This window comes from Phocoena phocoena, chromosome 3 (assembly GCF_963924675.1).
Source record: "Phocoena phocoena chromosome 3, mPhoPho1.1, whole genome shotgun sequence".
NCBI lineage: Eukaryota > Metazoa > Chordata > Mammalia > Artiodactyla > Phocoenidae > Phocoena > Phocoena phocoena.
The window spans coordinates 149,198,340-149,224,073 of record NC_089221.1 but is presented as its reverse complement, the minus strand read 5'-3'; the positions used below and the strand labels follow the sequence as shown (position 1 = coordinate 149,224,073).

At 41.1% G+C, this 25,734-nt stretch overlaps 1 protein-coding gene across 1 annotated transcript in view; it reads right to left on the bottom strand.

Moving 5' to 3' along the window:
- ATP6V0E1 (ATPase H+ transporting V0 subunit e1) overlaps positions 1 to 25,734 on the bottom strand; it is a 34,700-nt gene that overhangs the window by 4,679 nt on the left and 4,287 nt on the right. Inside the window, exons 2-3 of the mRNA XM_065874291.1 lie at positions 24,885 to 24,932; positions 4,286 to 4,415 (exon numbers count right to left, since the gene is read on the bottom strand). Coding sequence (XP_065730363.1) covers positions 4,322 to 4,415; positions 24,885 to 24,932 — 142 coding nt within the window. The 3' untranslated portion in view covers positions 4,286 to 4,321. The remainder of the gene's footprint in view (positions 1 to 4,285; positions 4,416 to 24,884; positions 24,933 to 25,734) is intronic.

Here is a 25,734-nt window from a genome sequence, read left to right as displayed (position 1 = left end):
TAAATCTGGTTTCTGCACTCCTTTATCATCCCACAGTTGTGTAAAAGTTCAAAGTTCTAAAGGGAATTTAGCTCATTCTTTGAATTTTACCACCAAGAAAAGTGAAGTCCTGTCTTAAGAGCTCTGTTTATGGGCTTCCCTGGTGGTGCAGTGGTTAAGAATCCACCTGCCAATGCAGGGGACATGGGTTCGAGCCCTGGTCCCGGAAGATCCCACATGCTGCGGAGCAACTAAGCCCATGTGCCACAACTACTGAGCCTGCGCTCTAGAGCCCGCAAGCCACAACTACTGAAGCCCGCGTGCCTAGAGCCCGTGCTCCGCAACAAGAGAAGCCACTGCAATGAGAAGCCCGTGCACCACAATGAAGAGTAGCCCCCACTCGCCACAACTAGAGAAAAGCCCACGCACAGCAACGAAGACCCTACACAGCCAAAAATAAATACTTTTTTTTTTTTTTTTTAAAGAGAGTTCTGTTTGCTCCAATGTTAGGATTAGGTTAGATTAGATCTCCTGATGTGATAACTCCATAGGACTAGAGGTACAGTACTACCACAATCACTACCTCAAACATGGAATCAATGTGACATGATGTTCACAACTAGGGCTAACTGGCTGTGCTCTATTTCCTGCCATTCTGCTTTTAAAGGAACAACCGTTAACATAAGGGTTTCAAGCAGTCCTAGTTTGTGCTGTGGACCAGAGTGCAAACATTAGGAATTCATCATTCAGGTTACAGACACATGAAACTGAAAAGAATGGGCAAATGACACCAGATCCACAAACACAGTGTTATTCACTGTGGGCCCCATTTACTTACGGTGAGAGATGGAAATGAGGCTCAGAGAAGGTAAGTAAAAGGCAATGCTAGAATGAAGATCTCACTCTTTGAGAGGCCTGAGGTTCTCAGCTTTAAACCCCAATCAATACCACCTCCTAACATTCACTATAGTTAAAGAGGAAGGACATAAAACAGAACCTGATGGGGAAAAGGAGGGGGCGGGGAGGTTTTATATATATATATAAATCAGATTTTTTTTTTTAAAAATCTATATAAAAGGGAATCAAAACCCCTTTAGGCAGGCAGAACTCTAAGGGAAAAAAACGGCTGCCTACCTATCAGGCTGGCAAAAATCCAGGCTGTGAGGAAATAGAAATTCACATACATTGTTGGTAGAAATGCAAAAATGGTACAATCCCTATAGAAGGGCATGTATTTATACCTTTAACACAGAGATTCTATTTTCAAGGACTCTAATCTAAAGAAAACTGGTAAAAATACAAAATGTCATATGCACAGGATGGCACTGTGGCTTTATCAATAATAACAAAAGACTGGAAATAATGCAAAAGGATATCAATGGCTATAAAAAGAATTAAGGAAGATCTCTATACACTGATAGGATATATTGTTCAGTGAAAAAGAGCAAGGTACAGAATAGCATATGTAATATGATATTTCTTCTGTAACAGCTGTGTGTGTCAGGGAAGGATGGATACACACACACACACACACACACACACACACTATGTATTTGCTTATCTCTGCACAATGAAACACTGGAAGGATATAGACTTCTATGAATATAGCTTACTTAAAATTTTGACTCTGGAAATGTTTTACATATTCCAAAAAATGTAGCCAAAAAAAAGAAAAAATTACTATAAATTGAACACAAAATAAATCATCTTAACCTAACTGTATAACAAATTGATAACCACCAGAGGAAATAATTTCAAGTAACCACAGAAAACAGCATGTTGTTCTTTACAAATAAAGCAGCAAAGAAATCCTAAACTGCATTCAATAACCTAATAGTTAGTAGTTACATTGGGGTAATTTTGAAACTATTTTATATATATTATATGATAATCAAATTAAGTTACTGTCTTTAGGAGCCAAGATTTTCAGCATATGTGAATGATATTCAAGTATAAAACTGAATAAGTCAAATGAAAATCCTGTAGTGTTAAATCTGAATTAGAAATACTGACATGAACCCGTGATTATTTTTTTTCCTTTTTAAAAATCCATACTTCCTGGCTTTGTCCACTGTAAAGGCTTAGAAGCAACAACACCCCAACAGAAATGAATGCACCTAGCAATCAGATCATGGTTTATAAATACCACTTCCACTGAAAGAAAAACAGGGCCAACTGGGCTTGAGGACTGACTAGTGAACCAGGGAATCCTTTCAGTGGGAAAGTTATTAGAGGAACAGCTGATTCCAAGTCAAGAAACATACAAGAGAGGTCTGGGACACCTTGATGTTGCCAGAAAGAAAATTATCAAAGACTAATATCAAAGGGACATAGAAGCCAGTCTAGACAGGTGCCCACAGGGCCAAAGAAAGAACAACTGAACTTTATCAAAAGGATAATAAACATTTAATTGATTAAAATTGAAAAGGAAAGAAAAGAAAACCTCATTGAATACCCCAGAAGTAACTTGGGCACCAAGTTACTCACTTTGAAAACTAAAAGAGGGACTTCCCTGGTGGCACAGTAGTTAAAGAGTCCGGACACGGGTTCAAGCCCTGGTCTGGGAAGATCCCACATGCCGCAGAGCAACTAAGCCCGTGCGCCACAACTACTGAGCCCATGTGCCACAACTACTGAAGCTCACATGCTCTAGGGTCCATGCTCTGCAACAAGAGAAGACACCGCATTGAGAAGCCCGCACACTGCAACGAAGAGTAGCCCCTGCTCGCCGCAACTAGAGAAAGCCCACATGCAGCAACAAAGATCCAACACAGCCAAAATAAATAAAGTAAAAAAGAAAGAGGGCTTCCCTGGTGGCGCAGTGGTTGAGAGTCTGCCTGCTGATGCAGGGGACACGGGTTTGTGCCCCGGTCCAGGAAGATCCCACATGCCGCGGAGCAGCTGGGCCCGTGAGCCATGGCCGCTGAGCCTGCGCGTCGGAGCCTGTGCTCCGCAACGGGAGAGGCCACAACAGTGAGAGGGCCGCGTACCACAAAAAAAAAAAAAGAAAAGAAAATTAAAAGAAAAAAACTAAGTGTGTATCCCACCTTTCTTATATGCTCTACATTTCAAGGTTAGTAAATAACTCTAGTTGATAAGGAAAAGTTCATCTTTTAAAAAAATATTTATTTATTTATTTATGGCTGTGTTGGGTCTTCGTTGCTACGTGCAGGCTTTCTCTAGTTGTGGCGAGCAGGGGCTTCTCTTCATTGTGGTGTGCGGGTTTCTCACTGTGATGGCTTCTCTTGTTGCAGAGCACGGGCTGTAGGCACGTGGGCTTCTGTAGTTGCGGCACACGGGCTCAGTAGTTGTGGCACGCAGGCTCTAGAGCACAGGTTCAGTAGTTGTGGTGCAAGGGCTTAGCTGCTCTGTGGCATGTGGGATCTTCCCGGACCAGGGATGGAACCCATGTCCCTTGCATTGGCAGGAGGATTCTTAAGCACTGCACCACCAGGGAAGTCCAGGAAAAGTTCATTTTTTTATAGAAATATTTCACCTAATCAAATATGGAAGTAATAACAAAAACTAGAAAATCACCATTTTTGCAATTTCTACTGCAATGCTTCATTCAGGCTAAGATCATCAATGGATACAATCACTGGATAAAGGTTGACAGAGACCTTTACACCTGGAGGGACCAGAACCCACTGATCACCTTGGCATCTCTAACGACCAGACAGCCAGACATCACGTCTCTCCTGATATAAGGCAATATGAAGTTCACAGAACCACTTAAGTACCCTTGCCAAAAAAGCTGAACCTGAATCTAGTCAAACATTTAGCGCTAACCTCCAGTTAACATAATAATGGAGACTGAAGAACAAATGAACTGACAGGCTTTCTGACTCTTGGCCAGTGAATAAATCATTCCACTACACCACTCCTTACTTCCCTGATCCTCAGAAGCAAATGAAACTTGCAATTTTGAGACCAATTTTCAAAAAGCATCTGTCTCTGTCTGTCCAAAGCATTCACAGATGCCCTTCATCTAAAATCTGTCAGCCACTTAAAGTTGCTAAATCTCAAAATACCAAGTACACATAGTCACATTCCTGATCTGTGTCCGAAAGACCACATGCAAACATAATTTATTTAACTGGCTGGGTAAGAATACAATTTAAAAGAATCTTATGGATAAATCCTTTGCTAAAAGTGAATGGCCTAAGTTCCAAATCTATTTCTGCAATTCAGATTGTGTTTGCTTTCAGCAGTCTGCCCTTGCCAAGTGTTAAAATGAGGAAAAGTCCAGGCAAACTCTAGCTGACCGATTGACAACATTGATGTGAAAGGTCAAGGGCATAGTCACCTCAATGACTGAGCACTGGCGAGCAGGTCTTCTTACTCAAGGCCAATGATGCTTGAGGTACCAGATGGTTTCATTTTTCAACTGCGGTCCAAAGAGAGGGTTGAGTTGGGCCAGAATTGCAATCAGCCAACTAAAAAAATAATGGGGGAGGAAGGACAACAGAAAGTGGTGAAATCATGTTGGAACGGGACCATTTTAAATTAGGATGAGAAAAGTGCTTTAGTAGAATTTAAATCTATTGTTCAGACCAAACCTTCAACACACTTAAAGTTCATAAAGCACACTGTGCTAATGGAAGCATGTCTTGTAAGAAAAGCCTTCACAGAACACACCCTCCCTTCATCTGATACATTACTGACAAAGCAGTGAGGCTTCATCATAGTATGTCTCTGTCTTTTCTCTCATTTTCTTAATTCCCTGTCCAAGTAGTCAAGATTTCCTGAATTCATATGATATCGTCACCTCAGAGTGTTTTTGCCTAATCTCAGTTTATCATCATCACAACTTCTGGGCTCAGGAAAAATCAGTTTACTTTACTTTATCCATTCTCCAAATGCTAAGACCCACAACCAAAATGACACATCCAGTTTTACTGGTATAGCCAAGGTGAAATTTCAGCCCACTGTCTCCCAATTAGACTATATCACTTGAGCACCCCTTCTCTCATCACCATCACCACTAAAACGTGTTACATATCTTTTGGGCAGTAGTGGAGCTGAACCAAATGGGCATCTAACTCCCCCTGCTTACTTCAGATCTAAGTAACAAGGTATTCCTCTGTATCACAGACCGATTATGGAGGAAGTATGATGGTGTTACATATGTACCTCAGGGTCGGAAGTGCAAAACAGTACATAGCCAAAACTGTCTTTAAAGTTTTCTTCTACTGCTCACAAAGTTCTGAATAAATGGTTTTGTATCTGATATGGGAATTCATATACTCAGTGAAGTTTGAGAATCACTGAACTGAGACCAAAGCAAAGAACAAAAGAAAGACAGTAAAAGATTTGCAAATCATATATCTGATAAGGGGCTAATATCCAACATATATAAAGAACTCGTACGGCTCAAGAGAAAGACAGCAAATAAACAGCTGGCTATTCAAACCATTCCATGTTTTACTTTATTAAACCAATATTTAGTGAGCACCTGCCAGGCTCCAGGCCCCAGCAATACAAAGGAGAAAATGAAATGCTACTGTCCTCACAAAGCTTACGGAATGTAATGTCAGGAAGGAAATAAAGTGAGGCGAAGGAAGAGAGAATGATGGAGGTAGTACTCCTTTGATGGGGTGCTCAGGAAGGCCTTTCGAAGAAGTTACCGCTTCAGGCGAGCACAGAATGAAGCAGAACACACAGTGCCTTTAATTCCTATTCAAAATACATGAGTTTTTATTTAAATTAGAAATTAGAATTGCTCTCATCTGGGGGGAGGGGGTCTGGTAAACAGGCCCAGACTCCATCCACTACTGATCTTGGAGGATGGATTTTAGCATCATAATCTGATACCGCTGTCCTCTCTGCATGGGATACAGAGAACTGCTCTCTAAGGGAAAGGAGTTACCCTGCCTCAGCTATCCTGTAGTCTCCTTCTACAATTTTAGGACTTTAAATTCCCCTAGAAGAGGGGAACTAGCCAAACGCAACCATTATCTGGCTGGATCTCTTTTCTTCCATTTGCTGTAATATTTAGAACTCTTCCAATAAAAGGATCGAAAAGCTGATTCTGATCACCAATGATCAGACTGCTGGAGAATCTAGCAGCGACAGCAGCTTCACCTACAGAAACAATGTACCCGCCCCTCCCCACCCCAGCCCAACAGAAGGTGGTTCTGTGACAGGAAACGTGACACCTGAGGACATCCAGCCAAGACAGCTACCTCAAGCTGACTCACTTTATAAACAAAAAATTCAGATGAGACTCTCTGATCTGTCCTTAGAACTACAACATTTGACGCAAACAAAATACCCATACTTGTAGTTGAGGTTTAACATCTACCTGAAAAAAAGAAAGAGAAGGGGAGCACAGGCAGACACACTGAAGAGCTGTGACTGCAGTGAACAGTAATGGTGCAGAGCTGAGAGTCATGGAAAATTCCACACAGACCCAGGACTTTCCCGATCCCAGCAGGCAATGGAAGCAGACAGTACAAACAGTCGTCCGTCCTTTCAGGACAGACTGAAATACTGGCCAGTGCTTAGAAATGCTAAATAAAAAATACGTTAGAGCCTCGCCTCTGTCTCCTCTCGTTACCAAAAATGTTTAATACTGAATAAAAACACCATCTCCCAGTACTTTGTACGATGTGGGATAGCGATGCTTCTGAATTCTGACTTCACATTACAAACACCCAGGGAGCTTTAAAAAAAAAAAAGTGATGGTAGACTTCACAAATGATCTTTCTTTTAATTCTCCCACAACATGGTTAAGGAAACTGAGGCAGAGAGAGGTGAAATGATTCGCCTGTGGTCACAACACTAATTAGGTGGTAGCAGCTCCTGAACCCAAAATCAGGTCAGACTAATGTTCTTACAAAAGTTACCTTCTGTACAAAAGTTACCTTCTGAAATATTTTAACTGACAACAGTTCAGAAAGCATCAATCAGTTTAGCTAAATCTAAACTGTCTGGGAGTTAAGGAAACAAAGAATCCATCTGCTAACTATAGATGAAGTCCATCATGAGCCTTTGGTACCTGAGGTAAAGAAGAAATATCCAGAAGCAAGAACGAAGTCCACTCTGCTTGCTCAGATCAGTATTCGGAAACTTTTTTGAATTTAATTTTACGTACTATTTTTAATGTTTCAAATCAAGTGAAACATCTTACTTAAAACAACAACAACAAACCGAAGTTCAAGAAAATTCCTTGGGAAACAGCCCAGGTCAGTCCATTTGAAATGTCCTGGAGGAAATTCACCCCTCTAACCAGATGAGCTCTTCGTCTGCCCTTCTGATTACTGCCTGACTTCAGATTTTTCTTTAAAGCTGATAAACAGTGGGGAGAACTGGAAGGAGGAAAAAAAAAAAATCCACTCTGAATTGATGGAAGTGGGTGGAGAAAGAGATCATATTCCAATGAATCTATTATTTCACATGTCCAAGAAAACAGAACTAAATGTACTCTTCATATTTGCCCAAACTGTTCCACATGTCTCCACAACCTGAAGTCCAGCCTAATAACTAACCTGAGCTTATTCAAACTACCGAGGCAGCTGTGGCACGGTAACATCTTTCAGAGAACTGAAGAGCTGGAATGCACCAGAGGTCAAGTTCACGGTCCTCATTTTAACAGCAAAGAAACTATGTCCTAGGGAGCTTAATACTCCCATAGCGAATCAGGGATAGAGCTGGAAAGGGAAACCAGGACTTCTGAGTCCCTGATACCAGGCTGCTTCCATGGGGTATTAAGGATGAAACACATCAGGCAGCCTAGGAGTTCCTCTTTTATTCCACAATCATTTACCAATGCCATGCTCCATCATCAGGCCCTAAGCATGCTCAGAGGAATCAGCTGAGGGGCCAACCCCCCCCACCCTGCCCCCAGGGGCTCATGAGCTTGTGAGAGACAAACCAAGGGTGGGGGCAGAGTATGCTCTGGAAGAGAGAGGCAGAGGGTACTTCATCTACAAACACTCCTGGCCACTTATCTTGAGCTCAGCTCTTGGTTATTAGAATTCTTCAAGCATAAAATACGTCCTCCCCACAGAAAAGGCTATATACCGAGCTCTCTCAAATCCTGCTTTGTTCTTTTGTTCCACATTCAGATATGAGAACAGGGAACAGAGGCATGGTTACTTCCCAGTGATGCACAGGTCAAGCGGATAACTGCTCAGCTTCCCTGCTGGAATAGGGAAGTCCGGCTAGAACTTCTGATCTGCTGTCCCTCCAGCGAGGGCCATGATAGGAGTAACCTCTATCACCTCCTTAAGAAACAGCAGAGAAGTGACTTGCCCTGTCTCTACCGAGATGACCTCTGTCAAATATCCTTATCCCAATCCAATGACGCAAATTCTTTCAAGGGCAGCAGTGTTATTATACACTATTAGAAAATACGGGATTCAGTATTAGACAGGGCTGGATTTTAATTTTAACTACATCAAATATTAGTGGAGTGACTCCAAGCAAGTGAGCTTACAACCCCGAGCCTCAGTTTTCCCTTTTGTAAAATGAAGATAATAATCCCTGCCTCAAGATACTAAGAATTAAAGGAGGGACCTCCCTGGTGGTCCAGCGGTTAAGACTCCGCACTCCCAATGCAGGGGGCCCGGGTTCGATCCCTGGTCAGGAAACTAGATCCCGCATGCTGCAACTAAGATCCCATATGCGGCAACGAAGATCCCGCGTGCCACAACTACGAGCTGGCACAGCCAAATAAATAAGTAAATATATATAAAAAAAAGGGCTTCCCTGGTGGCACAGTGGTGAAGAATCCGCCTGCCAATGCAGGGGACACGGGTTCGAGCCTTGGTCCAGTTAGATCCCACATGCCGCGGAGCAACTAAGCCTGTGCACCACAACTACTGAGCCTGTGTGCCACAACTACTGAAGCCTGTGCACCTAGATCCTATGCTCTGCAACAAGAGAAGCCACCACAATGAGAAGCCCATGCACCGCAACAAAGAGTAGCCCCACTCGCCACAACTAGAGAAAGCCCAGGCACAGCAACAAAGACCCAACGCAGCCAAAAATAAATAAATAAATTTATATTAAAAAAAAGAATTAAAGGAATAATATATGAAAGTGCTCCGTGTAGTAGCTGACAAACAGGTGTTCAATAAATACTACTTATTCCTTCTCTTTCTCTGTGATACAGCTAAAAATGCATTCAAGCCACAGAATGAAATACAACCTATTTTACTTTACAAAGGAGTTTCTCATGCTGCACTGAGTCATGCTCATCTCCACCTCCTCTCCCGCCCCCACCTGCTCTGCAGTAGGCAGAATTCTAAGATGTTGCTCAAAACTCCCATCCCCTTGCGTACACACCCTGTATAAACAGGGGATGGTGGATATGTAGGGACAGTCACTGCAGTGATTAGATTATAAGATATGGCTGGCTTGACAGAGAAAGACAAATACTGTATATCACTTACATGTGGAATTTAAAAAATAAAACAAACTAGTGAATATAACAAAACAGAAACAGACTCACAGATATAGAGAACAAACTAGTGGTTACCAACGGGGAGAGGAAGGGAGGAGGGGCAATATAAGGGTAGGGAATTAAGAGATACAAACTATTATGTATAAAATTAGCTACAAGGATGTATTGTACAACACAGGGAATACAGCAAATATTTTATAATAACCTTTAAACATTGTGAATCACCATGTTGTACACCTGAAACTTACATAACATTATTCATTAAGTATACCTCAAAAAAAAAAAAAGATACAGCTGGCTTTAAGGGAAATTTCCATCAACAGATGTATGGATAAAGAAGATGTGTGCGTGCGCACACACACACACACACACACACACACACACACTCTGGAATACTACCCTGCCATAAAAAGGAATGAAAATGCCATTTGCAGCAATATGGATGGGCCTAGAGATTACTATACGAAGTAAGTCAGACGGAGAAAGACAAATATCATATGATATCACTCATATGTGGAATCTAAAAAAAATGATACAAAGGAACTTATTTATAAAACAGAAACAGACTCACAGACATAGAAAACAAACTTATGGTTACCATAGGGAGAAGGGGAGGGATAAATTAGGAGCTTGAGATTAACAGATACACACTACTATATACAAAATAGATAACCAGCAAGGACCTACTGTACGGTACAGGCAACTATATTCAATATCCTGTAATAACCTATAATGGAAAAAAATCTGAAAAAGTATATATATGTGTGTGCATATATATATGTATATGTATAACTGAATCTCTTTGCTGTACACCTGAAACACTGTAAAGCAACTATACTTCAATTAAAAAAAAAAAGAAAGAGAATTTACCCCGAGTGAGCATGACCTAATCAGGTGAGCTCCTAAAAGGGACAGGGCTCTTTCTGATGAAGGCCATTTGGAGTGCGTGTATCACTTATTAATTCATTGCCAACCATCTTGCAACGCACCCTTTAATATGTGCTCTGTAATAAAAAACTGAATCCCTTTTTCTCCTTTAAAGTGAGCACGATGTTAAGCTTTCTCAGTAGAGGTAGCTGGAGGGACACAGCATGGGCTAGAATTTGGGGGAGTGGGTATGAGGACATTTGGTGGAATCTGCACAGGCTCTGGCCCAGAACATGGCTGCTCTTTGTTCTAGAGACTTGGCCTGGAAATAACCTTTCTGCAGCCCTCTCGACATGAAAACCAGAGCCCCTACCTGGCCTACATGCTTTGAAGTCCTCCTGATCACACTGGCACAAGAATTCCCACTACCTGGCCACTGATCTCTCCAGCCTGCTCTGCTACCTGCACTTAGAGCGTGGCCAACTGCTTGCCCAGCAACTCCAGACCAACTCCAGCCTGGCCAAACTAATGAACTTCTCTGCTATCTGGTGGGCTGAACTACACCTTCTCCAACAAGGTCTGAATTCTTTCCAAGTTTGTCCTTGCTTGGGTACTCTCCCTGAGCCCTAGGGTACCATATGGAGTTTCCTTCTATCTTATAGTAACTCTTCTGCCATAGTGAATAATTATGTTAAACTTCCTGTGTTTAATCTATTGTGTGGTTGCTACCTACTTATTGGACCCAGACTGCTACAGGATGAGGAGGATTTGACACAAAGGAAGATTCTCTCTTGCTAGCTTTGAAGATGGAGGAGCTACATGGCAAGGAATGTGAGTGTCATTTAGGAGCTGAGAGCAGCCCCCAACTAATACCCAAGCCAAGGAAATGGGACCTCAGTCCTACAACCACAAGGAACTTAATTCTGCCACAGCCATGGGAGTTTGGAAGAGGACCCCAAGCTCCAGATGAGAAGGCATAAACTTACTTTCCATTAACCTGATGCCAACTGTATCTCTTCTATGGCCCTTGCACTACTACAATACAAAAATAGGAATATGCCCTATTTTTGCCAGCTCTAAAGTTGAATCATCTTTTCCTTTCTTTTCTCCATACTTTCTATACTAGGCCTTCCAGCTCAAATTCTCTTATCTGCCAAATTATAAATGAAAAGATTATATGGTCAGAGTAAGAAAAATAAACTTTTAATATAGTAGGTAATAGATATAGTAGATAATCGATAATATAGTAGATAATAATATCTAGAGGTACCTAGATTTCCTTTCCACTATCAACAGTCAAGACATCCAAATATTTTACATGAATCCATGAGAGAAATATAAGCAAGTCTCAGAGCAAAAAACTAAGTGAAGGCAAGTACCCAGAGAGGAAAATAAAGTGACTACAGGTTGTGTTCCATACTTTGAGAGCATAACTAAACCAGATTAACTTCAGCTTTTATTTTCAGACATTGAAGGGCATGAAAAACGGTAGACAAAACCCAGCGCCCACTGAAGGTAGAAAGTCTAATGAAAGTTTCACCCACACACCGCAAAAAAGCTAAGACCCCAAAGGGTTCTGTCTCAAGATAAGGAAAAATCAAACGACCCCCTTAAGGGGAATGCTAGGAAAATCAACTGTCTCAAATACAAACACCAAGAAGGAAGGAGAAAAACACTGCCATTGAGAACTGGTCTTCATGAAGGTTTGCCAACTACATGGTTTTAAAAAAGAACATACCAAGAATTTTACTTAATTTAATGCCACACTCATGATGGCCTTAGGCACCTGGCAGAAGCAATGTAAATACTTTCTGGAAGAGCCCACCCTCATACCAGGCCCCCAAGAAGTCATACATATAAAACTATAGGGAAAACAGAGAATTCCCTGGTGGTCCAGTGGTTAGGACTCTGCACTTTCATTGCCGAGGGCCCAGGCTCAATCCCTGGTAAGGGAACTAAGATCCTGCAAGCCGTGTGGCACAGTCAAAAGAAAAAACTCAAAAACACACTACAGGGAAAATGGACAGATGGCAGTCAAATATAACTAAATGCATATGGAAACAAGACACCATGAGTGAGAGACAGAAAAGAGCAGACACAAACCTGAAGAGACTTCAGATAATGGAATGATCAGATACGCACTAAAAATAAACTGTCTACTATGTTTTAAGAAATAAGATACACTTAAAACACATGCAGGGAGAAAGAAAGAAGGAGGAAAGGGAGGGAGAGGGGGAAGGAGAGGATAGGGAGGGAGAGGGGGAAGGAGGGGATAGGGAGGGAGGGAAAACAAAACTATAAAAGCAGCAAAAAGAACTTCTATAGAAATGAAAAATATAATACCTGAAAATAAAAAAAGTCAACAGGTAAAGTTCTGGTTCTGGTAGTAGCAGAGTGGCTTATATCAGATGCATTCTATAGATAGTAATTATAAACTCTGAACAAAATATGAAAAACAACTAACTGATGGTACTAAAGAGTGCCCAAAGCAGGTAGAGACTAGAAGGGATTCAATCCTTGAAAGAAGGAAGTTTTATACAGCATTTCCCCTGAGGACACTGTCCAGTCCGTGTGAAGCTCTAGCAAAACCCTGCAGTCTTATTGGCTTGAGTGAGGTATCAACAGATGAAGTTCAGAGCTGCCAGCAGTTAGAAATTAAGAGGGGAAACCACAAAAAGAGATGTGTCACAAAGGGGAGCCCCAAAACCTGTGTATAAATTCCCCTTAACTCCTTGGCTCATCCTTGAACCATGAATGCAAATGCCAAGGACTGGTGGAAAACACCCAGAAGGCCGAAAAAACAGAGCAGAGATTTCCACTGCTGCGTACAACAGCGAAAGAGAACTTGGAGTCTGAAGTTAGAGGGGCTTGGTAAACACCTCAGACTTTCCACTGAAACCTCAGAAGGGCCACATCTTAATGGAGAACTCACTCTAAGGGCAAAAACTGAAATAGATCTGCCCAACGAAGTGTAAAACCAACCCTCCACAGGTTTAAGGTGATCAATTAATAATTTAACCATTTGTTAGAAAAAATTTATCGTTTTTCAGAGGAACAAAGTAGAATCCAGAATGTCTATCATCTACAATATCTAGCATTTAGTAAAAAACACACATGCAAAAACCCCAAGAAATGTAATCAACAATCAAGGACAAAGGAATCCAAAATGACACAGACGATCAGTTAAAAGGTAATGTCTCTAAAGTAGGTGTGGCCTGCGAATGGCTATGTACTAGAGGGCAAGGAGCTGGAGTTCTATCTGAGGAAAATCAAGGCCCAGAAAAGCAAAGAAATCCTCCTCCTTCTTATGTTAGCTCATGTAACAAAGGTGTTTATTGATCTAAAACAAACTCAAAACAAAACAGCATTATAAGTATGGTTAAGGACTTAAAAGAAAAATTGGCTATAAAGAATGAACAGATTGGGAATCTCAGAAAATAAGTTAAAACTTTAAAAAAGAACCAAATGGAAATTCTAGAACTAAAAAGTGTAATATATGAACTGAAAAATATTTGGATGGATTTACCAGAGGATTGGAGATGACAGAAATAGTGAACCTGATGAGAAAAACAGAACCTATCCAATCTGAAGAAACAGGGAAAAAATATTGGAAAAAAAAATCAAACAGTCTAACATAGGTGGAAGTGTAGTCTCAGAAGGAGAATGAATAGAGCAAAAGGAAAAAAAGGAGACTATAGGCTGAAATTTTCTCAAATTTGGTGGAAAACATTAACTTAAAGATCCAATAGCTCAGCAAACCCAATCAGAATAGATTCAAAGAAAACCACACGTTTGCACATCACAGTGCAACTATGCTGAAAAGCAAAGATAAAGCGAAAATCTTGATAACATCCAGAGGACAAAGAATGCATAAAGAACAATTATTCAAATTACAGCCAGTCCTCAACAGAAACAATGGAGACCAGAAGATAATGGAAGAGCACCTTTAAAGTTGTCTGAAAGAAAGAAAAAGAAATCTTGTCAGCCCAGAAAAAAATCCTTCAAAAATGAAAGTGAAATAAAGACATTTTCAGATAAACAAAACTGAAGGAATTTGTAGTCAGACCTATCCTGTAACAAATATTAAAGGACGTTCTTCAGGCTGGAAATCCAATCTACAAAAGGAAATGACAAACTTAAAAAATGATAAATATGTAGGCAAATACAAAGGACTTTTTTCTCTTAATTTCTTTATAAGACATATGATTCTTTAAAAATTGTAACACTGTAGTAAGGGTTTTACAACATATAAAGATGTAAAAGATATGATAACTAGCACAAGGATGGGGAGTAAATGGAATCACATTGTTGCGAGATTGTTACATTTTACCTGAAATGGTTCAATATTAACTCTAAATAGATTGTGAAAAGTTAAGAATGCATGTTGTAATCTCTAGAGCAACATTAAAAAAGAAAAATACAAAAAAATAAAGGGAAAAAAAAGAAAAATACAAAAGTATAGCTAAATGCCATTGGAGGAATTAAAACAGAATACTCAAAATATTCAATTAACCTAAAGAAAGGCATAAAAGGACAGAGGAACAAAAAAAGAGTTGAGACAAACAGAAAACAATTAACAAAATAGTGAACCCAAACCTAGCTATATCAATAGTTACATTAATTGTATAAGGAATATCCATTTGGCAAAAGGCAAAGACAGTCAGAATGGATAAAAAAGTAAAAACAAACCACCTACTGTCTTCGAAAAGGCACATTCTAAATATAAAGACACAGATACAATGAGCATAGGAAAGGTGGTATGGTTATTGATCAAAGTAAAAACTGAGTTAAGGAGTATTACCAAGGATAAAGATTGATATCTTATTAATATAATGACAGAAATGTCAATTCATCAAGAAGACATGACAATCATATATATGCATGCTCCTAATAACAGAGCTTCAAAACATATGAAGCAAAAAAAGGATCTTTCTTTTAAGAAGAGAAATAGAAAAATCCACAATCATAGCTGGTGATTTTAACACCCTCTCTCAGTAATTAATAAAAGCAGACCAAGACAAATCAGTAAGGACAAAGAAGATTCGAACTACCTTGACCTGATGTTTACAGAACACTCTACCCAACAACTGGAGGATATACATTCTTTTCAAGTGCACATGGAATGGTTATCAAGATAAGACCATATGCTAAGCCATAAAATACATCCCAATTTCAAAAGACTGAAATCTTACATAATATACCTTCTGATAAGATACCTAGAAAGGTGCCAAATATGTGGAAATTAAACACCACAATTCTGAAAATGAAAATACAGCATCATCAAAATTTGTAGGGTCTAGGTAAAGTGATGCTTAAAGGGAATTTTATGGTATCAAACACTTACATTTAAAAAGAAGGAGGGATGGACTTCCCCGGTGGCGCAGTGGTTAAGAATTTGCTTGCCAATGCAGGGGACATGGGTTCAATCCCTGGTCTGGGAAGATCCCACATGACGTGGAACAACTAAGCCCGTGCACCACAACTACTGAGCATGCACTCTAGAGCCTGCGAGCCACAACTACTGGGCCCACACACCACAATTACTGAAGACTGCATGCTCTAGGGTCCATGTGCCGCAACTACTGAGCCCACGTGCTGCAACTACTGAAGCCCGTGTGCCTAGAGCTTGTGCTCCGCAACAAGAGAAGCTACCGCACCGCAACGAAGAGTAGCCCCCGCTTGCCACAACTAGAGAGAAAAGTCCACACACAGCAACGAAGACCCAATGCAGCCCACACACAGCAACGAAGACCCAATGCAGCCAAAAAATTAAATTAATTAAATTTAAAATAAAACAAACAAAAAAAATAAAACAAAATAAAAATAATAAAAAGAAGGAGGGGCTTCCTTAGTGGCACAGTGGTTAAGACTCCGTGCTCCCAATGTAGGGTGCCCGGGTTCGATCCCTGGCCAGGGAACTAGATCCCACATGCATGCCACAACTAAGAGTTCACATGCCACAACTAAGAGTTCACATGCCACAACTAAGGAGCCCACAAGCTGCAACTAAGGAGCCCGCCTGCCACAACTAAGACCAGGCACAACCAAATAAATGAATTTAAAAAAAAAAAAAGGGAAGTTTAAATCAATGCTCTTAGTTTCCACTTTAACAGCCTAGAAAAAAAGAGCAAATTAAACCCAAAGTAAGGAGAAGGAAACAAAGAAAAGAGAACTGAAATAAATGAAGAGATATACCATGTTCATTATCAGAAGACTCAATATTGTTTGCTCTCTCCAAACTTATCTACAGATTCAACACAACCCCAATTAAAATTTCAACAGGTTTTTTTGTTGTTGTTGAAACTGACAAGTTGATTCTAAAATGTATATGGCTATTTTAGAATAGCCAAAATAAACTTGAAGAACAAACAGAGGACTTACATTTCCTGATTTCAATATAAAGCTATAGTAATCAAAAGAGTGTGGTATTATCATAAGGCTGGACAAACAGATCAATGAACAGAATAGACAGTCTGTAAATAGACTCACACATATATGGTCAAACCATTTTGAACAAAGATGCCAAAGCAATTTAATGGAGAAGGGCAAGTCTTTTCAACAAATGGCGCAGTGACCACCATATCTTTGTTTACCTCAATTTTTGCCGGAAAAAAATTTTCCAGACCTCCTAGGACCATCTAATATGACCCAAATCCCATTCCCAGACTGCTCTGCTCTTCTCAACACTCGATCCAACTTCGCTCCCTTTTGTTTCTCCCAAACCCTTGCACTGTGTTCTCTGTAACTTGGTCAGTGATCTGCCACTCATACCTTCTATTCTCGCACTTCCCCAACTCCAGCATCACTGAAGCCGGGCTCCCCCCTGAGGCTCTCTCAAGCTGAGAAGGCTGCTTATTCTTACAACAGACAGCTCAGGCTTTGGCAATGGCATCAATAACTTCTTTGCTCCCTCTGCTGCCTGCAGACAATTCTCTCCCACTCTCATGAAGAACTGCCTTCTGCTTGGGTATGCGTGCCTACTGACTTTACTACCCTCTCATTTGTCCCAGTCACTCCCCCTTATTTGACAAAGGAGGCTTGAGTTTGCCCTTTGCCGGCTCTTCCTCATCTCTACAACACCTAAATGTTGGCATTCCTCAGGTTTGGCCCTAACCTCTCTTCTCTTCTCTCGCCATCCTTCCCTTTGGTCAGGTTTCTCCACCTTAGCACTACTGACATCTGGGGCTGCATAATTCTGCACTGGGGGGAGGAGGGCTGCACTGTGCAGTGTAGGATGTTCAGCAGCATCCCTGGCCTCTACCTACTGGATGCCAGCCTCATAGAAAACCACTGTCTTAGGCAATTACATGCACTCGTATGGCCTCCAATCTCTCTTCTTATGTCCAGTTTCCTATTTGATATCTCTTAGAAGGCTCACAGGCATCTCAATCTTCGCACGAACTCAACTGAAGTTTTGTTTTGAAATTTGTCCTGTCCCAAGTCTTCACCATCTTGGTAAATGGCCCAATCCAGAAACCAAGGACCCACCGCTGATTCCTCCCACCTCCTCCACCTGCAGGACCAATAAATTCTACTCTCAAATGGGTTCTCAAATCTGTGCACCCCCTTTATCTTCACTATCACCACCTCAGACCAAACCACAAAGATTCCTCACCTGAATGAATGCCGTAACCTCCTAACTTGTGGCCCTGCTTCCACTCTGGCCTCCAAGCAGTCTGCTCTCCACAGAGCAGCCAAAGTGGTCATCTGACCAAATCACTCCGTTATTTAAAATCTGAAAAGATTTCCTATCCACTTAAAATAAAACCTAAACCCCAAGCCCATAAAATCCTACATGACCTGGCCCTCACCTAAATCCCAAACCTACCACTCCTCGCCTCACTATTAAACCCCATCACACTACCCTCCCAGAACATTCCAAGCTCCTTACCTCTCAGTGCCTTCGTGTTTGCAGAAGACCGGGCCTCCAGCTGCCCCCATGGCTGACTCCTCCTCCAACAGGCTTTCTGTGAGCGCTCTCAATAAACCCTCCCTCCCTCCCACCCCTTCACTGTTCTCTATCACAGCACCCTGTTTGGCTCCTTAAAGCACCTTCTCACCTTGTCTACTACAAATCAAGAACAACTTTGCTGCTACTGTAGTTAACCTGCCTGTCTGACTCCCTTCACTGGACTGTCACCTCTAGGAGGGCAGGGACGTGGTTCTCTATCACAAACCCAGGAACTGGCACAGAGTAGGTATTCTACGAAATGCTTACTGGTTGAATTCTAGGGGAAGATGGGTAACAAAGCTGTGGAACAAACAGACAACTATAAATGAGAGATACAAACAGAAAAACTCACGAAGGCAACAAGTAAATTAGCTAAAACAGAACATGGCTTCCTCTGGCTATCCACCTGAGTTCCAAGCTGAAAGGAAGAAGGGCAGGAGGACTTCATATCTCAGGAACAAATTTAATTTTAATTACCCACTGTTTTCCAGGACTGATGCCGCTATTTCCTTTTATTAGCAGACATCACCAAACAAGACAGGAGAGAGACACACAAAAATTACCAATCTATGGAGAGACAAGATAGACATTTCACCTACGCCAAACACATTTCCTGTCTGAAGGAGCTTCAAAGCTGGAGGTGAAGACAGACCCCACCAACCAGCTAACAGAAGGTCATATACAGGTGCTTCTACTGGCCAAAGCTGAGACAATTTGAACACCAAAGGGATACTAATTATACTGGACTGAAATACATCAAATATGTTTAATTGTATCAGATCATAATGATCCTAACACAAAACAAAAATCATTACTCACCACTGGAAGATGCTAAGGAAACAATTTATTATTTTGAAACAGGTAAGCAGAGGGAACAGCACACATATATCCTAGCTTTCCCCTGTGAACCGTTTTTCAGTTATCTGAATAACAAAATACTTGATGAAGTACATCTTTATGGACATATTCTAGCTAATGAATAAATAAGAAGTTATAGAAATAGAACATCATCAGTGATGCCAACAACACAAAGAAAAATCAGACGTGATGTACCCCTGATGAAAATATCAACACCATTTATAAAACAGACTTAACAAAAAATTGAACCTGAATGTGATCTAGCCCCTAAGTATGACTACCAATTTACAGGAAATACAGAAGAAAGAGGATTATGTTAAATGACACCATGGGTATGCAGTTAATAAGACACAGACTCTGGAAAACTATGGGGCAAACAATCTGGGTTTTTTTCTATTAAAATATGCCAGGAAAAAAAGAGATTTGGAGAAGAAACCAATAGAGACTTGAAAGACACATCGCTAATCGCAATGCAGGGTCTTTATGAGCATCTTCATTCAAACAAACTGTAAAATAAATATATAAATAAAGTATATGAGACAACTACAGGAATTTAAATGATATTTGATGATATAAAGGAATAAACATTTTTTTGTGATAATGGTTTGGGACTATACTTGAAAAAAGAACGATTACCTTTTAGAGATATACATATATTGAAATATTTACAGATAAACTGATGGCTGGTATTTGCTTCAAAAAAAATCTGGGGTGGAAAGGGAAAGTGTGTGGGGATTTAACAAGATTGGCCATGAGTTGATAAATTTTTCAACATGGATGACAGACACGTGAAGGTTCACTTATTACATTATTCTACTTTTGTAGAGAGCATACAGTAAGTTTTAAAAGTCCAAAAACAGAAAGCTTAAAAAACAAAACAAAGCATGCTATAGTAAAGAACATTCTAGAAACTGACTAGCTGTGGGTACTTGGTGGGAAACCAAAGTGAAGAACCCTGGCCCTGGGAGGTAATCATGTCCTGTCCCCAAACTGGCTCTAGAGGCAGGACCGAAGCAAGGTTGGGCTCAACTGTGTATCTGCAAATTCCTAGACACTTAGGGGAAAGTGTCTGAAAGCTGTGCAGGTCCTGTGTGATGGGCAGTATTAGGGGGCTGGAGAAGTGAGTGAGGCGGACTCGTTTGGGGGCCACAGAGTAGGGGTTTGGGAGAATGAGTAGATGAGGAAACCTCTTTGGGAAGTGATTGGCGGCTTCACTGGCTCTCTGTTTTGCTGTCTGTCTCCCCTCCCTAAAGAGGGCAGGGAGGGGACTTCCCTGGTGGCACAGTGGTTAAGAATCCGCCTACCAATGCAGGGGAGACGGGTTCGAGCTCTGGTCCGGGAAGATCCCACATGCCGCAGAGCAACTAAGCCCGTGCACCACAACTACTGAGCCCGCGAGCCACAACTACTGAGCCCGTGTGCCGCAACTACTGAAGCCTGCATGCCTAGAGCCTGCGCTCCGCCACAAGAGAAACCACTGCAATGAGAAGCCTGTGCACCGCAACGAAGAGTAGGCCCCTGCTCACCACAACTAGAGAGAGCCCACGCGCAGCAACGAAGATCCAACGTAGCCAAAAATAAACTAAAAATATAAATGAATTTATTTTAAAAAGAGGGCAGGCAGAATATTTCTGCTATATATCCAGTGCCTGGTACACAGTAGGTTCATTATAGTACTATTAGTATATATTATTATTAACAATAAATAAGTTGAGTGAATGAACTCTAATAAGGCCCAATAAAATGAATGCTACAAAGGCAATGTAAGCAAACTGTGCTTACAAGTAACATATAGTTATTTGAATTAAAATAATTTATTTTTAAAAATCGCTGATAATACTATATTTTTCTTATCCTTTGTTATAAGTTTTCACACACAGCATCTTATTTAAAAATTTACCAAACCACACTACAACATAATCAGGCCAAATATTATTCAGCCTAGCAGAACCAAGGTCTCCTGGTCTCCTAGTCAACATTTTTTTTTCCTATATCACTCTGCTGGTAAGATTTACAATTAGTCAAGAGCTAAAGATACAGCATGTTTTCCAAGAAGCAATTGTACCTTCACAATACAACACTAAATTTCTACTTTACCCCTAGGATGTGAGTTTTGTAACTCTGGGTAAGCTACAACATAGCCCGACATTAACAACTAACCAAAGACCAAGAGAAAGTATAGAATAGTAACTAAAAGGCCTGTATGCTTAAGAAACAAAAGTGATCTTGTGCCTTAGAGAGGAAACCAGATGTAGAGCATTCAGACTTTACTCTGCTGAGCTAGCAACACAAGCTGGTTGTACTGGCAGAGATCCTGATTTATTCAGAGCTCAAACAAGGTTCGGCTGGCGGAATCTAACCTTGAACTAGAACAAACTGGAAGGAGGGAAAAAGTGCCACAAAGAGAAGGCAATTCAAAAGTCTATGAATGTATTTCAAAACATGACTTTGTTTAGGAAATCTAGTTTCTTTGGGGGTATCTTAATTGCAAATGAAGTATTTTCAAGAAACTATATGTACTAGTGCCAAACAGTAAAGTGTCCTTTGAATTTCAAATTAAATTTGTTACAGAAATCCCACCCCTTTGTGGAATAAGGTATGTAAAATACTTGGGATTTGAATTCCACCTGTATGCTTCAGGCAGATATTTCGCTAAATAGGATATATGATCAGGTTTCAAAGAAACAAAAGAAAAAAACAATTGCATAAAGTCTATACCACCCAGCTCATTTCCCCATAAAATGGCCTCCAGAAGCATTTAATGTTGGAACACTGTGTACTAACTAACTTTATTAATACATCGATGACAGTACTGACCCACTGACAATAGAGCAGTCACCAGCACATTGGGGACAAAGGAAAAAAGCTAGACAGCAAGAGAGGTAAGGGCTCACAGACTGTCCTCAACTAAGTCACTAATACTCAAAGTGACACCATTTCCAACCAAGTTCAATTATTTTATTTTATACTTGAAAGTGAATATAGGAGGCATGAGACTGACAGGTCTCCTGCCTGTTTTAAAGACAGTATCAGGGGCTTCCCTGGTGGAGCAGTGGTTAAGAATCCGCCTGCCAATGTAGGGACACGGGCTCGAGCCCTGGTCCGGGAAGATCCCACATGCCGCGGAGCAACTAAGCCCATGCGCCACAACTACTGAGTCTGCACTCTAGAGCCCGCAAGCCACAACTACTGAGCCCACGTGCCACAACTACTGAAGCCCGCGTGCCTAGAGCCTGTGCTCCACAACAAGAGAAGCCATGACAATGAGAAGCCCGTGCACCGCAACGAAGAGTAGCCCCCGCTCACCACAACTAGAGAAAGCCCGCACACAGCAACGAAGACCCAACACAGCCATAAATAAATAAATTTATTAAAAAAAAAAAAACACTAAAAAAAAAGAGAATAACAGGAAAATTAACCAGATTTCAAAGACGATGGAGGACCAGAAAGTCACAAAACATTTTAACCTCATCTTGGTTTAATCTCAAGTCATTCCTCTGCTCAATAATTTTGTCTTTTTTTTTTTTTTTTAAGACCCCACCACTAACCTTACTGCTCATGCAGCAGAGATCAAAGGAATGAAAACAAAGGCTTTTTCAACTACAGGACCACTCCTTGGCTCCTGGATTGATTAAGAGCTCCCTTGCTGGAATTTCAAGAAGAGATCCGGTAGGATAGGCTGGTACTCAGTCACCCCTACTTAAACGAGGAATTCTTGATGATGCATGTACTTCTTCTCATTTACTCTTTATAAACACAGCTAGGATAAGAATGCCCTCTATTCGCTATTGTCAGACTTCCATTCTGGGGGCTGAGCTATTACCTGAAAAGGCCTCTTTTTTACCTTTCTAACTAAAACGAAAAGACTAAACAAGCCAACTGCATAAAGTCTCATCACATATACACTCGTATCACGGCAGTCAAACAACATCATCATCATTTAGCCAAACTTCTATAGTGCTATATGATTCAGCTTTAAACACTTCACGTTGCACTGAAGCAAGTGACCAAATGGCCAGATAGCCAAAATTCATGGTAATAACTCTTTGTCAGGGGCAGATTTTGATCTATGCCAACAACCAGAATTGGCTCATACCCACAAACCTCTTTGAAAAACCTTAGTGCAAAAGTCCCAGGATACAAGAAATTCATAGATTCAGAGCCACGGCCTTTCATCACAGGATTAGAGTGCTGCTTCCTACCACATGTGGGCACTAAGCAAGAGCTGGCCATCACCAATACTCTCCATATAAGGAAGTCTCAGGAAGCTAGCAAGCTCTCTTTAAGGAAAGAGAATTGCTGGCTCTAAACTCTTAACAAGCAATCCCTAAAAGGATAAATTCTATGGTATGTGAAATATATCTCAATTAAGAAAAAAAAGAAAGAATAGTTCAACTGGGACTTCCTTGGTAGTACAGTGGTTAAGAATCCACCTGCCAATGCAGGGGACACGGGTTTGAGCCCTGGTCCAGGAAGATCCCACATGCCACGGAGCAACTAAGCCTGTGCGCCACAACTACTGAGCCCGCACTCTAGAGCCCACGAGCCACAACTACTGAAGTCTGTGCACCTAGAGCCCGTGCTCTGCAACAAGAGAAGTCCCCACTCGCCACAACTAGAGAAAGCCCGTGCCGTAATGAAGACCCAATGCAGTCAAAAATTAATTAATTAAAAAAAAAAATAGGGCTTCCCTGGTGGCTCAGTGGTTGGGAGTCCACCTGCCAATGCAGGTGACACGGGTTCGTGCCCCGGTCCAGGAAGATCCCACATGCCGCAGAGCGGCTGGGCCTGTGAGCCATGGCTGCTGAGCCTGTGCATCCAGAGCCTGTGCTCCGCAACGGGAGAGGCCACAACAGTGAGAGGCCCGTGTACCGCAAAAAAATAAAAAATAATAATAGTTCAAATGCAGTTTTGCCATTTTTAACAGTATTCCAAAAATATATGTTGAGAAATTACCTCACATATCCTAAAGCTTTCATTCAAGTTTATATAATCTATTCGAACAGATGCCAATTATTATCATACTTTGATACAGTGTATAATGAATTGTTTAAAAAAATTACCCTTACTCTACTCAATCACAATTCTAGCTCAACTTCTATTCATGAGATAAAACAAGAGTTATAATAAAGAATGGCAGGACTTCCCTGGTGTCGCAGTGGTTAAGAATCCGCCTGCCAATGCAGGGGACATGGGTTCGAGCCCTGGTCCAGGAAGATCCCACATGCCGCAGAGCAACTAAGCCCGTGCACCACAACTACTGAGCCAGCGCTCTACAGCCCATGAGCCACAACTACTGAGCCCATGTACCACAACTACAGAAGCCCACGTGCCTAGAGCCCGTGCTCTGCAACAAGAGAAGCCCCAACTCGCCACAACTAGAGGAAGCCCACGCACAGCAATGAAGACCCAACGCAGACAAAAATAAATAAATACATAATAAAGAATGGCTTTATTGGCTTCACAGTGAGATATTTAAGTGAAATGAGTAGGCACAAATACTTCACAGTAGTAAAATATAAAGCAGTACGATGACAATTTCTGGCTAATTGTATGATTGAAATTTGTGCCAAATAAATTACACTTGTATTGCCAGAAGAACTGAGCATCTGTACAGTTCTTTGGTAAATATACTGAACATATGAAAAGTGTTCTTTTCAACCTTAGGATACTATTTCTAGATGTTACACCAGGAACAAGCCCCAGTGAAACAAAAATGTAAAGTTTCATGACAATCATGCTCCACTTATTTAACTTTTATTCACACATATGATAAATACCAGGAATAACTGCTTATTGTTTTAGGAAAAAACTACTTACAAGAGATAGCAGCAAACGGAACAGGTCACCAACATGGTGATGATAACTCTGGAGAAAAAAAAAAAGTGCAAGCATTAGATAACTAGCAAACTATGCAGACTTTGCAGGAGGTTTAAGTTCCCTTACCAGGTGATCAAACCTGGCAAGGATTGCACAACCAGAAAAATACATCTGAATCTGTTCAAACACCGGAGACAGCAGGGTGCCCTGGGGTGCACACAGCAGAATTCTACGGAAGTCATTAACATTTGTATTTAAGGGAATGTGTACTGATGCCACAGTTTAGGGGTCTAATCCAAACCCATCTGAAACTGAACACAAAAGGCTGTACTGGTAATAGCTTTGACATCCAAGTAACTGCCCTATTTGGTATATGAAATGACACTATACTGCTAAAAATGTTACTAAGTCCAAGCTCGCTCTGCTCACCGCACGACAGGCCAATGAATCAGAGACGAGGTGTTGAGGAAAGGGATACGACTTTATTGGGAAAGCCGGCAGCCCGAGAAGATGGCAGACTGGTGTCTCCGAAAAACCATCTTCTCTGGGTCTGGATGCCAGTTTCTTTTATAGAATCAGAGAGGGAGAGGCGGTGAGGAAGTAAAGTAAAAAGGCAGAACAGAGGGGGAGAGGCGGTGAGGAAGTAAGGTAAAAGGGCCATCAGTCTTGCAAAACATCTGGAATGACCAGCCTCGGTGAGGGGATGTGTTAGTTTCTTCTTTTTTGCAGCCATTCACAGGTGAGCAGGGCTAGCAGAGGGACAGGGTTCCCTGAGGCAGGCCATTATGTATGATTATAATAACAAAAGCAATGAAAAGCAAAGGTTAAAGTCAAAGAAACAGATCCAATG